Raw genomic sequence first — 14,360 nt, 5'->3', positions numbered from 1 at the left:
CATAATATTATTTGTACAGATGAACATGGTACCTTCAGGCGTTTGCAAATTGCTCCCAAGGATGAACCAGAATTGTGGAGGTCTATAATTTATTTTCTGAGGTCTTGGCTGATTTCTTTTTATTTTCCCATGAGATCAAGCAAAGAGGCACTGAGTTTGAAGGTAGGCCTTGAAATACATCCACTGGTACACCTCCAATTGATTCAAATTATGTCAATTAGCCTATCAGAAGCTTCTAAAGACATGACATAATTATCTGGAATTTTCCAAGCTGTTTAAAGGCACAGTCAACGTAGTGTATGTAAACTTCTGACCCACTGGAGTTGTGATACAGTGAATTAAAGTGAAATAGTCTGTCTGTAAACAATTGTTGGAAAAATTACTTGTGTCATGCACAAAGTAGATATCGTAACCTACTTGCCAAAACTATAGTTTGTTAACAAGTAATTTGTGGAGTGGTTGAAAAACGAGTTTTAATGATTCCAAGTGTACGTAAACTTCCGACTTCAACTGTATGTAACCACAATCTTTTGGTCACTCTGTCTCAATACAATTGGTCACCAATCACATTATGTTTTGTATTCCCATTATGACTGGTCCCTGAATGCATAGGAGGCCATTTTGAAATGTATAAAAAGCTCCTTCAATGTTCATTCTAAAACCACTATAGAGCCCCACAGTGGAGGTGTAGTAATACCCATAAAACCTAGCGGTAAAACAGGGAAATGGTTCCAATTGTCTTTCCACTATTACATTTTTCCCATAGAACATTTTAGAAACACTTAATATAAGGGCTGTTATTCGTGTAGGCTTACCCTGGCGAGACTTTTTGATAACCATGTAAATCTCTCTCGGACAAGGGGTATTTTATCAATATATTTGCCTCTACTTAATCTCAGATTTGAAAATGCTAATTAGCATCAAAGTAGACTTCATACAAGACTACAAATCCCAGCTAGCTCCTGCATGTTATCTCTAGCAGACACATTTTGTGAACAGGTATTGTGTCAATTTAAAACTTGCATAAGATAGTTCACAGAATTTTCAATTTGAAGAAATGTTGGCAATTTATGAATGACTAAATTGAGCAAACATAATCCAGAGATTCTTACCTTTGCCTCGATTTAGTAGTCTCGTCCAGATCATCATGGCATTTTTAGTTCGTTATGATAGCCACATTAGCAGCTAATTAGCATTTCATTTTTAGGAGATGAATACAGGCGAATATATTGATACAGTGCTTTCGGAAAGTATTCAGACATCTGGACTTTTCCCACATTTTTTATGTTAACAGTCTTATTCTAAAATGGTTTAAATTTAAAATAAAAAAATCTCAGCAATCTACACACAATAACACATAATGGCAAAGTGGAACCGGGTTCTTAGACATTTTTGCAAGTGACCCTGTCCTAGAGGGATAAACACGGTTCTCAAAACATCACGCCAGGGTAAGCCTACACAAAACAAAGTCCTCATTTGAAGTGTTTCTATATTCCCCTATGTAGAAAAATTAATGGTGGAAAAATGATTGGAACCATTTCCTTGTTTGACTGCTAGGTTTTATGGGTATTATGACTCATTCCGTGGCACTCTATTTCTAGAAGATACAAAAAAGCTCCGAAAATATATATATATTTGGGACACATTTAACCCCTTATTTTTGTTGCCATTTCTATTAATTTGTATAGGTTACCTTCAGACAAGTCCCGTGACACGCAAAACAATGAACACCTTCATTTTCGTGAGAAGACCGATTTTCGGAATGTTCTAATAACTGCTGTAGCTCGGTCACTTTCCACCACAGGTACGGAAGGCCGACGCGGTGGACCATATAGCTCTTAGTTAAACGAACTGATTTTGATGGAGATTTTATTATGCTACTTGGATTGAAGAACGGGTTTGAAAGCCCGAGCTGACTCGGTGAAATAAATCTGTTCCCTTGAGCAAGGCACTTAACCCCAGTCGCTAAACCAAGTTTACTAATTTACTAAGATGTATAGTTGTATTTCAATAGCCACAACCATAGAAACCATCAGTCCCGAGAAACCATCAGCATCACCACACTGGAAAGGTTTTTTTTTAATCAATTTCTACTGCCCTCCGGAGTTGCCAAATCTCCACTTCACTTTGCGCGTCAATTCATGCACCTGGTTGGAGAGTGAAGTAGCAGCAGTGTTCATTTCCACTCTAACAAGCAGACAGAATTGATCTGTGAAAAGCATGAATTAGCCAATCAACAGCTACATTAAATCAATGTAATAATTTCTTAACTTGCAACGATTGCTTTGTTTCTCCGCAACAGCGCTTCGAAAATGGTACGTGTTTGGAGTGCAATCGGAACACGTTTAGTAAAGGGCGTGGAAGCTACTGAAGAAAGTGAGAATTGAAAAAGGTGAGTCGTGATGAGTTTCATGACTCTGGGACTCATGATGAGGTTTGTGAGTGGAGCCTTTTGTAGCTCCATATGCCTACTCTACAAACTGTACCTTTACTAGCATTCAGACCAGTGCCTTATTCCACATTTGTATGTATTACAGCCTGAATTAAACATGGATTAGATATATTTTTGTCGCCCCTCTACACACAATACCCCACTTTTTTGTTTATTGACAAATTGACAAAGTGAAAACATGTTTTTAGAAATGTCAGCACATTTTTACTCCTGAACTTATTTAGGCTTTCCATAACAAAGGGGTTGAATACTTATTGACTCAAGACATTTCTGTGAGGAGAAACCCTGTTAGAGACAAGAAGCAGGTACATGGAGGGAACATTTAATTATCAACGGACATGGAACAGGACAGGACAGCGTCTGGACATGAACACATAACGACCTCAATGCAGACACAGGGAACAGGACAGGACAGCGTCTGGACATGAACACATAACGACCTCAATGCAGACACAGGGAACAGGACAGGACAGCGTCTGGACATGAACACATAACGACCTCAATGCAGACACAGGGAACAGGACAGGACAGCGTCTGGACATGAACACATAACGACCTCAATGCAGACACAGGGAACAGGACAGGACAGCGTCTGGACATGAACACATAACGACCTTAATGCAGACACAGGGAACAGGACAGGACAGCGTCTGGACATGAACACATAACGACCTCAATGCAGACACAGGGGACAGGACAGCGTCTGGACATGAACACATAACGACCTCAATGCAGACACAGGGAACAGGACAGGACAGCGTCTGGACATGAACACATAACGACCTCAATGCAGACACAGGGAACAGGACAGGACAGCGTCTGGACATGAACACATAACAACCTTAATGCAGACACAGGGAACAGGACAGGACAGCGTCTGGACATGAACACATAACGACCTTAATGCAGACACAGGGAACAGGACAGGACAGCGTCTGGACATGAACACATAACGACCTCAATGCAGACACAGGGAACAGGACAGGACAGCGTCTGGACATGAACACATAACGACTTCAATGCAGACACAGGGAACAGGACAGCGTCTGGACATGAACACATAACGACCTCAATGCAGACACAGGGAACAGGACAGGACAGCGTCTGGACATGAACACATAACGACCTCAATGCAGACACAGGGAACAGGACAGGACAGCGTCTGGACATGAACACATAACGACCTCAATGCAGACACAGGGAACAGGACAGGACAGCGTCTGGACATGAACACATAACGACCTCAATGCAGACACAGGGAACAGGACAGGACAGCGTCTGGACATGAACACATAACGACCTCAATGCAGACACAGGGAACAGGACAGGACAGCGTCTGGACATGAACACATAACGACCTCAATGCAGACACAGGGAACAGGACAGGACAGCGTCTGGACATGAACACATAACGACCTCAATGCAGACACAGGGAACAGGACAGGACAGCGTCTGGACATGAACACATAACGACCTCAATGCAGACACAGGGAACAAACGGGGGAGCAGACAGTTATAGACGGGGAAATCAACAACATGAAGGAGTCCCGGTGAGTCCAATGAACACTGCTGCGCGTAATGATGGTGACAGGTGTGCGTAATGAAGGGCAGCCTGGCGCCATCGAGCGCCAGAGAGGGAGAGCGGGAGCAGGCGTGACAATTTCCGCTTTTCATATTTGCATTCATTCGTAAAAAATGTAATTAAAACATCATTTCACTTTGATGTTATTTAATCAATGTTAAATTCAGGCTGTAACACAACAACATGTGGACAAAGTCAACGGGGGTGAATCATTTCTGGTGGCAGCGCACGGCAAATGCAAATGGCCTTTTCACATCGACTCTTCCCCCCCCCCTCTGTTTATCCTTTCCCAATATTCTGTTCTATGTTATGACGGCACATTATCTGTCTATCGTCTGCAATAACTCTTCTATCAGCTCCCATGCAGTCAGTCAACCCTCTGTCTGTCTCCCACTCCCTCGGACAGGAATCTGAGGGGTTGTGAATGTAGCGGCAGATTGAGACCAAAATATGTAGCCAGAGAGCCAAAGGCCCTGAGCTATGGAACTGGTTCCAATTTCCTGAGGAGCCTTCAGGTTCTCCTTCCCTCACTGCTCCACTGATCCCCCTACATCAATCATAACGAGCCCTGGCTGGCAGTCAGTCAGGCATACAAGCTCTGCAATGTAGAGTCAGCAGCATCGCAGCACCAGGGCCTAGAATTACCCCCAACCCAGCCCACCCCAGTCTAGGTTATCCTCGGAGAGATGCTGCCCGTTCTTCCATTTCAAGCCTCTGTCAGTCTTCTGTGGCTTATCATGTTTTGTTTTTAAATCCTCTGCTGTGAGACAGAGCAAAGCAGGGCCCATTCTGACAGTGGTCTCACTGCACCCAGATCTGAAAGAGAGGCATCATACCCTACTGCCATTACAGGATGATTCTATTCTTTTGGTACGCCTAAACAGGGCCACCTTTCCTTATTACATATTGATTCAGGTGATAAGCTTATGTTCAAGAATGCAACCAAATCACAGACACTCATTATGAATGGTTCTTATATTGATTACTGTGGTATTTCTAAAGGAGCATGATACATGTCGACTGGTTGTGCAGGCTTTTGCTCCATCCCTACGTGAATACAACTAATTGCAGGATCGGTTGTGTTAGATTAGGAATATAACGAAATCCTGCAGGAGGGTAGAGCTCCAGGAGGAGGGTGGGCCAACCTTGTCCTGCACCAGCTGATCGCATTACTGATGATGATGCTGCTGCTGTTTGCAGCTATTAGTGCAATGACGGTATTCATCCACTAGATGGAGTAATTCACCATGGACATTTTCCTAGTGCAATCTGAGCGCCAAACATGCTCTCATGCATAGGAGGTTGGTGGCACCTTAATTAGGGAGGACTGAGCTGGTGGTAATGGCTTGAGTGGAATGGTATCAAATACATCAAACACGTGGTTTCCATGCGTTTCGTGCCATTCCAATCGCTCCGTTCCAGACATTATGATGAGCCATCCTGCCTTCAGCAGCCTCCACTGCTTTCATCTAAGCATAGACCGCGTTGCTTTTAAGTTGAGTCATTATAACAAATCCCTTTTGGAGCACAGCTGGAAATAATAAACCTATAGGAAGCGAACAGAGCATTTTACCCTTGATAATTCCGTGTGCTTGTCTTCTGTAAGTAGACCCCAAATGAGTCCCTGCTTATGTATCCGTGGTGCCATATGCTGTTTTGCATAAAGCAACACTTGAAAAATGAAAGGAGAGCCGCACACTCTAGGAGCTCAGATGCAATAACTTAATAACCTAATGACCAACGCTTCAACAGACACGCTGCCTTCATCAGGGTATAAAGCCACAGTCTGATGGCGTGTTTCACATCAGCCTGTGAGTTGTTTAAAGTCCTTTACAGAGTTCCTGTAGGGCTGAAAATGACATATTAAGTACCACATGGCTGTTTTATATGTTGTTTGCGTGATGCCATATTACCACGTTTGCCATTGTTTTCTGTCTCAGATCGTCGGCTGTTGATCATCTGGACAGATTTCAGAAATGAGGACGTGGTAATATTGGTCTTCACCTCAGTTGACCTAACAGATATTGACCTAACAGACATTGCCAAACCCCTCCCAAGTCTCTTCTCACACTACCCTTGTAGTTTCAGAGTGTGTCTTGAAGTCAGAACACACTCTGAAACGCCACAAACGTCATCAAATGTCGAATAGCCTTCAACACAGTGCCCACCGAGCCTCTGAAAAGTTACGAGGCTAACGTTTTAGAAACGGTCCTTTCTCTCTCTCTGTCTCTCTGTCTCTCTCTCTGTCTGTCTGTCTGTCTGTCTGTCTGTCTGTCTGTCTGTCTGTCTGTCTGTCTGTCTGTCTGTCTGTCTGTCTGTCTGTCTGCCTGCCTGCCTGCCTGCCTGCCTGCCTGCCTGCCTGCCTGCCTGCCTGCCTGCCTGCCTGCCTGCCTGCCTGCCTGCCTGCCTGCCTGCCTGCCTGCCTGCCTGCCTGCCTGCCTGCCTGCCTGCCTGCCTGCCTGCCTGCCTGCCTGCCTGCCTGCCTGCCTGCCTGCCTGCCTGCCTGCCTGCCTGCCTGCCTGCCTGCCTGCCTGCCTGCCTGCCTGCCTGCCTGCCTGCCTGCCTGCCTGCCTGCCTGCCTGCCTGCCTGCCTGCCTGCCTGCCTGCCTGCCTGCCTGCCTGCCTGCCTGCCTGCCTGCCTGCCTGCCTGCCTGCCTGCCTGCCTGCCTGCCTGCCTGCCTGCCTGCCTGCCTGCCTGCCTGCCTGCCTGCCTGCCTGCCTGCCTGCCTGCCTGCCTGCCTGCCTGCCTGCCTGCCTGCCTGCCTGCCTGCCTGCCTGCCTGCCTGCCTGCCTGCCTGCCTGCCTGCCTGCCTGCCTGCCTGCCTGCCTGCCTGCCTGCCTGCCTGCCTGCCTGCCTGCCTGCCTGCCTGCCTGCCTGCCTGCCTGCCTGCCTGCCTGCCTGCCTGCCTGCCTGCCTGCCTGCCTGCCTGCCTGCCTGCCTGCCTGCCTGCCTGCCTGCCTGCCTGCCTGCCTGCCTGTCTGTCTGTCTGTCTGTCTGTCTGGCTGTCTCTCTCTGTGTCTGGCTGTCTCTCTCTGTGTCTGGCTGTCTCTCTCTGTCTCTCTCTCTCTGTCTGTGTCTCTGTCTCTCTCTCTGTGTCTCTGTCTCTCTCTCTCTGTGTCTCTGTCTCTCTCTCTCTCTCTGTCTCTCTCTCTGTGTCTCTGTCTCTCTCTCTCTGTGTCTCTGTCTCTCTCTCTCTCTGTGTCTCTGTCTCTCTCTCTCTCTCTGTCTCTCTCTGTCTCTCTCTCTGTGTCTCTGTCTCTCTCTCTCTGTGTCTCTCTCTCTGTGTCTCTGTCTCTCTCTCTCTGTGTCTCTGTCTCTCTGTCTCTCTGTGTCTCTGTCTCTCTCTCTCTGTGTCTCTCTCTGTCTCTCTCTCTCTCTGTGTCTCTCTCTCTCTCTCTCTCTGTGTCTCTCTGTCTCTCTCTCTCTCTGTGTCTCTCTCTGTGTCTCTCTCTGTGTCTCTCTCTGTCTCTCTCTCTCTCTCTCTGTCTCTCTCTCTCTCTCTCTCTCTCTCTCTCTCTCTCAGCCATCTGTCTTTCATATTTCCCCTGTGTTTCTTTATACAGCATCGGCACGCCAGCAACGTGTTCCGTTCTGACAGTAAAGAGAGAGTGTCGGGAGAAAGGAGAGGTGGAGGGTGAGGACAGGGGGAGAGAGGGAAAGGTAGCAGGAGGGATTGAGGGGTGGAGAGAGGGGGGAGGAGAAGGGGAGAGAGGGAAAGGTAGGGGAGTGAGAGAGGTCTAGAGGGACTTTCGAGACCTCAATTTAGGGAAGGTAGTGAATTAACCCACTCATGACAGGGAGAGGAAGGGGTTTATGTGTCCTTTACATTTCAGGTGGATTAGACCTGGCTATATGCCATAGCCTACATGGCTATAATGCCTATAGGCAGGCATTGTCACAGGGCTTATTCTGAGAGGCATATTTAACTATATACAGTGTATCTATGGCTCTGTTCTGAGTGTCCCTCTGGCATCCCATCCATGCTCCTCTTCTGGATTGATTAGGCTTTCCTAATCATTGCTAAAACTGATATGAAGGATATAGACTGGGTGTTCTGTGGTTAAAGGGCCTATGTGGCAATGTATTGATAAACACAACTGCCTCATTGTACTGTAGTGAAGGTGGTCCAGTCATTTGGAGTTTCGGACAAGTAGATTCCAGTGATAGGCCTACTGAGGTCCATTGGGACCTGTACAAATGAAAATGCCAACAGAGAGAGAATCTTTAGCTTAGCTCATTTCTAGCATCACAGGAGGGATCTGTTCATTTAGAGACAAAGCTGTCTCGCTGTAGTCTAGTCTGACTGTGATGGAATGGGGAGAGGGGGATGAGATAAGCGACTGGCAGACTGGCACTGCCCAGCCTCTGCTCTTCTCTGTGGTCCCGGGAACAGGTGGGCAGCCAAAGTGCTGATCAAGGCTGGCACACTGCCAATCAATCATCCCAGCCCAGCCAATGGGATTCATCCGTCCGTGCCGCCTGAGGTGGAGTGTTGGCACATGTCTAATTTTAATCTCCTTAAGTATGCGCCATGGCCTCCATATCGTCAACGCAACGGGCTAGGCTGCCTGTCAGAGTGACTGATAATGCGGGTTGTCTATCCAAGACGCATTGCATTGGTGGCCATGCAAATTATTTGTTGGGTTTGGATCAGAATAGCAGCTCTGATGTTGGCTGGAAGGAAGTTTAGGAAAAAAGTTATTGTCTTGTTTTTTTTTTTTAGCTATAAAGGGATTTGATCAGCCTTGAACTGGGACTGTAACCTGTCAGGATTTATTCATCTGTATTATTGGGGCTCTGAGGGCTTGGTGTCACAACAGAAAATGTTGCTCTCACCCTGCAGAAGTGGTGGAATGTGCACTAATAACCTGGACCAGAGCTAGTCCTGCAGTATTTTTTACATTTAACTTGGCAAGTCAGATAAGAACTAATTATTATTTACAATGACGGCCTACCGCGGCCAAACCCTAATGACGCTGGGCCAATTGTGAAACCACCCTATGGGACTCCCAATCATAGCCGGTTGTGATACAGCCTGGAATTGAACCAGGGTCTGTAGTGACACCTCTAGCACTGAGATGCTTTGCCTTAGACCGCTTAGACTGCCGCACCAGTTTGAGAGAGTTGTGTCGGGTTTTTTGAGTAGGAAAGGTGTATGGAGATACTTTTTGCCATTAATATCAAGCAGAGCTTCTGAAATCAAGAACAAAATTCTTAGTATTTCAAATTAAAAGAATGGCATTGAAAGCAAAACAAAAACCCCAAGTATTGAGAGCAAAATAATATAATACAGCAAGGATCTTTTTTTATGGGAGAACAAATGAATTGTAAATAAATGTAAAACAAAAGCTTTCAGCGAAACATGTTTAATTATAAACAATTGAGATCAAACGCCTCCCTCTTTTCCTGTATTTTTTTAAATGTGATGTTGGTTACATCATCACCCTGGCTTGTGCTTTCACTGCCTTCTCCATACATTCCAGCAGGATACCACCTGGCGACCCACTGCTGGTTTGCCTCTGAAGCAAAGCAGGGTCGGTCACTGGATGGGAGACCAGATGTTGCTGGAAGTGGTGTTGGAGGGCCAGTAGGGCACACTCTTCCCTCTGGTGTTAATATCAAATCCCAATGCCTCAAGGGCAGTGATGGGGACATTGCCCTGCCAAGGCTGCTGTCTTTCAGATGGGACATTAAAAGGATGTCCTGATTCTATGTGGTCAAAAATATCCCTTGGCACTTATTGTAACATGAGGCTGAACCATTACTCCAAAACTGATTGACCAATGGAGATGCTTCCTCTAAACCCGCCTACACAGAATGGATTGATTGATTGATTGGATTTATACATCACCTTTCTAAGCAGGTAATCAAAGAGCTTTTACATAGTAAAGGGAAACCTCACCTCATCCACAACCAATGTGTGGCAACTATTTTTTGCCGGAATGCTCATCACGCAACAGCTAGCATGGTTGAGAGGTGAGGAGTGATACAGTGGGGCAAAAAAGTATTTAGTCAGCCACCAATTGTGCAAGTTCTCACACTTAAAAAGATGAGAGAGGCCTTTAATTTTCATCATAGGTACACTTCAACTATGTCAGACAAAATTAGAAAAAACAAACAGAAAATCACATTGTAGGATTTTTAATGAATTTATTTGCAAATTATGGTGGAAAATAAGTATTTGGTCACCTACAAACAAGCAAGATTTCTGGCTCTCACAGACCTGTAACTTCTTCTTTAAGGGGCTCCTCTGTCCTCCACTTGTTACTTGTATTAATGGCACCAGTTTGAAATTGTTATCAGTATAAAAGACATCTGTCCACAACCTCAAACAGTCACACTCCAAACTCCACTATGGCCAAGACCAAAGAGCTGTCAAAGGACACCAGAAACAAAATTGTAGACCTGCACCAGGCTGGGAAGACTGAATCTGCAAAAGGTAAGCAGCTTGGTTTGAAGAAATCAACTGTGGGAGCAATTATTAGGAAATGGAAGACATACAAGACCACTGATAATCTCCCTCGATCTGGGGCTCCACGCAAGATCTCACCCCGTGGGGTCAAAATGATCACAAGAACGGTGAGCAAAAATCCCAGAACCACACGGGGTGGGACCTAGTGAGTGACCTGCAGAGAGCTGGGACCAAAGTAACAAAGCCTACCATCAGTAACACACTACGCCGCCAGGGACTCAAATCCTGCAGTGCCAGACGTGTCCCCCAGCTTAAGCCAGTACATGTCCAGGCCCGTCTGAAGTTTGCTATAGAGCATTTGGATGATCCGGAAGAAGATTGGGAGAATGTCATATGGTCAGATGAAACCAAAATATAACTTTTTGGTAAAAACTCAACTCGTTGTGTTTGGAGGACAAAGAATACTGAGTTACATCCAAAGAACACCATACCTACTGTGAAGCATGGGGGTGGAAACATCATGCTTTGGGGCTGTTTTTCTGCAAAGGGACCAGGACGACTGATCCGTGTAAAGGAAAGAATGAATGGGGCCATGTATCGTGAGATTTTGAGTGAAAACCTCCTTCCATCAGCAAGGGCATTGAAGATGAAACGTGGATGGGTCTTTCAGCATGACAATGATCCCAAACACACCGCCCGGGCAACGAAGGAGTGGCTTCGTAAGAAGCATTTCAAGGTCCTGGAGTGGCTTAGCCAGTCTCCAGATCTCAACCACATAGAAAATCTTTGGAGGGAGTTGAAAGTCTGTGTTGCCCAGCAACAGCCCCAAAACATCACTGCTCTAGAGGAGATCTGCATGGAGGAATGGGCCAAAATACCAGCAACAGTGTGTGAAAACCTTGTGAAGACTTACAGAAAACGTTTGACCTCTGTCATTGCCAACGAATGGTATATAACAAAGTATTGAGATAAACTTTTGTTATTGACCAAATACTTATTTTCCACCATAATTTGCAAATAAATTCATTAAAAATCCTGCAATGTGTTTTTCTGGAATTTTTTCTCTCATTTAGTCTGTCGTGGTTGAAGTGTACCTATGATGACAATTACAGGCCTCTCTCATCTTTTTAAGTGGGAGAACTTGCACAATTGGTGGCTGACTAAATACTTTTTTCCCCCACTGTATATACAATTTAGGTGGCTATGATGGAATGGGGCCAGTTTGCCAATTTAGCCAGGACACTGGGGCTAGCACCGCTACTTTTACCATAAGCGCCACAGGATTTTTAATGACCACCGAGGGTCAGGACTTCTGTTTCACATCACATTCGAAAGACGGCACCCTATGCAGGGTAATGTCCCCATCACTAGCCTGAGGCAATGGGGTTTGACCAGCAACATCTAATCTCCCTCCCAGGGACTAACCAGGACCAACCCTGCATAGGTTCAGTGGCAAAACCACAGTGGGATTTCTGGTGGAGTACTGCTGGAATGAATCAAAAAACGTGCAAGTACAAAAATACATAGCCGAAGATAGGGAACATTGAAGAAAAATGTTTAACTGAAAACTAATTGTCTTGCATTCATTTACAATTCATTTGTTATCGCATTTCTTAACAATTTTCTTTGCTATTTGTTTGTTGTTGCTCTCAACACTTCTGGGTTTATGTTTTGCTTTCAATATCATTATTTTTGTTTGCAATACTTTTGTTCTCGACGTCATAAGTTCGGCTTGATGTTAAAAATGCCACGAAAGTAACTCAGACATCTGCATCCTACAACAGATCCCCCCCCCCAAGATATCCTCTCGGCTGTCTCTCTCCTCCAAGAACCTGGAGATACTTCTGATATAAGAACGCGCACGGCAACCTCGGCGTCAGCAGCAGAGCTCGTGCCCTGGCTGTTTCTCGCCTCCGTCTGTGCGCGTGCCCCATGCAGGTCTCTGGATCGGAGGTGATGATGGCGTTGGAGGAGCAGCATCGCTGAGTTCGCTCCTCTGAGCCTTTGATATTATTATAATTATAACAACGGTCGAAATACAATTACTCGCCTCGATCTCCTAACCAGAAAGGATGGGGAACGAAGGGAGCATCGAGGGAGGCGGACAACCCGGGGAACCGGGCTCCATCTCTATGACGGGAGCGCCTGGTTCCATTTCAGCACCACTGGGCTCTGGACAGCTCATCAAGCCCGCCAATGGTGCTGCTGCCGGGGGAGGAATGGGTGGCGGACCGGGAATTAATAGGTAAGACCTGTCATTAGCAACGGTGCAGTTGATGCCGAGTATTTGACAAATGATAGATTTGATATCCTTATACACTTGACATTGTAAATGATTGCTTTACATCATTTATATCGTCAAATACTCGTGTTGTGTTGTAGTCAGGGAAACGATGCTGTTAGGCTTTGGCACTTGGTTTTGTGATGCTTTTACGATTTAATTGGCTTTTGCCTAGCTGTTGGGACCTGTCATGGGTAGCGTTACCCCTTCATCAACTGCAAAGTCATTGGTAAAAAAAAAAGTATGTAGCATTAAAAGAAATTACCACTGAATTGTGGCTTATTTTGAGGTTGTCATGAAGGATGCTCGAGCTCATTCGTTTCTGCATGGGTGCTTGCAGAGGAGGATGCTTTTGCTGCTTTTGTGTGTGTGTGTGAGAGACAGAGTGTGTTGTTTAGCCTAGTAGTATGTAGGCTATCGTGAGACATTGAAGTACGTGTCGCCACTCTCTCGATAATGATGTGCAAACGACCCCATCTTCAGATTCTGGATGTTGTGTGTACCAGCTCGCATCAGTGTTGGGATGGCTGGCAGAATGACATTCATTGGTAATGCATAGCCTAACAAATATTTAATTGAACATGCATCGAATGATCAGTCCTGTATATTATTTAGATTTTTACATTGTGTTGTAGAAAGACAGACATATTAATGGCTTGATAATAACGTGTAGCTTAACACAGCATATCCGTCATTATATAATAGGTTAGATAGCTTCGAAAGGATGACAGCTCGTAGCTGCTGCAGGAAAAGTGACATTTCTGCATTTGAAATGAAATAATTTCCAAGTATTGACACACAAGAATGTTATTATGTAAAGTCCCAGTTGATCATAACGGTGGCGGGTTGGTATAACGGCATAATACAAGTCCATGTGAACCTATCTAGTCACGTGCAGCGTGAATTTGCTCGTCACCCTTTTGCGCGATTATCGCTCTATTGGTGGTTGTATAGTTAGAGGAGATGCGTTAGGCTTGTCCCCTGCTAGGACATTTGGACACGAGTGTGACTGTGATATGACAACACAGCATATTTATTTTTCCCCCTATTTTGTCACCTTCGTCTAGTCTTGTCATTACATATTACAAACTACAAATCACAGTGACTCTAACTGTTCTGGGCAATAAGTAGGCCTACTTGGTCTGTGTTGAGACGAGGTGTGAAAGAGCTAATCATGCTACTGTGTGTGTGCATGTGTTTGGATGTGGGCCTACGTGCGCTCCCTGGAGGGAATGGGCCCCAATTGTCATGTTCATTATGACTGACACATAGACCAAGTGTGTGTGTGTGTGTGTGTGTGTGTGTGTGTGTGTGTGTGTGTGTGTCCAACCTGGCCTCAGGGTGTCGGTGAAACATAGTAAATGTACATTTGATTCCCTCCACATAGTATGATATGTTACATTCGGTATGATATGTATGAATTTGTGGATGTCGTCATCCATTTCATACGATATGCTACATCCTGCAATTGGTATGATACGTTCCAAACTCTAATTCGTACAATATGTTACAAATTCGATTTTTTTTGTGGCTAGGTGGCTAATGTTAGCTAGGCTAGAGGTTAGGGGTTAAGGTTAGGGGTAAGGGTGAGCTAACAAGTTAAGAAGTTGCAAAGTTGCTAATTAGCTAAAA

At 45.4% G+C, this 14,360-nt stretch overlaps 2 protein-coding genes across 2 annotated transcripts in view; one reads left to right on the top strand and one right to left on the bottom strand.

Annotated features, from left to right (window-relative positions):
• The window catches only part of LOC118361303 (helicase ARIP4-like), a 65,351-nt gene extending 63,970 nt beyond the window's left edge, over positions 1 to 1,381 (bottom strand). The window contains exon 1 of the mRNA XM_052482992.1: positions 1,113 to 1,381. The gene's annotated coding sequence lies outside the window, so the exon portion shown is untranslated. The remainder of the gene's footprint in view (positions 1 to 1,112) is intronic.
• Positions 1,382 to 12,387: 11,006 nt separating this feature from the next.
• The window catches only part of LOC118361301 (protein bassoon-like), a 191,298-nt gene continuing 189,325 nt past the window's right edge, over positions 12,388 to 14,360 (top strand). Inside the window, exon 1 of the mRNA XM_035741132.2 lies at positions 12,388 to 12,692. Within this exon, the coding sequence (XP_035597025.1) occupies positions 12,520 to 12,692 (173 nt within the window). The 5' untranslated portion in view covers positions 12,388 to 12,519. The remainder of the gene's footprint in view (positions 12,693 to 14,360) is intronic.

Source organism: Oncorhynchus keta, chromosome 28, assembly GCF_023373465.1.
Source record: "Oncorhynchus keta strain PuntledgeMale-10-30-2019 chromosome 28, Oket_V2, whole genome shotgun sequence".
NCBI classification, from domain to species: Eukaryota; Metazoa; Chordata; class Actinopteri; order Salmoniformes; family Salmonidae; genus Oncorhynchus; species Oncorhynchus keta.
Note: the sequence above shows the minus strand (reverse complement) of the source record. Positions and strands in the feature narration are given on the sequence as shown.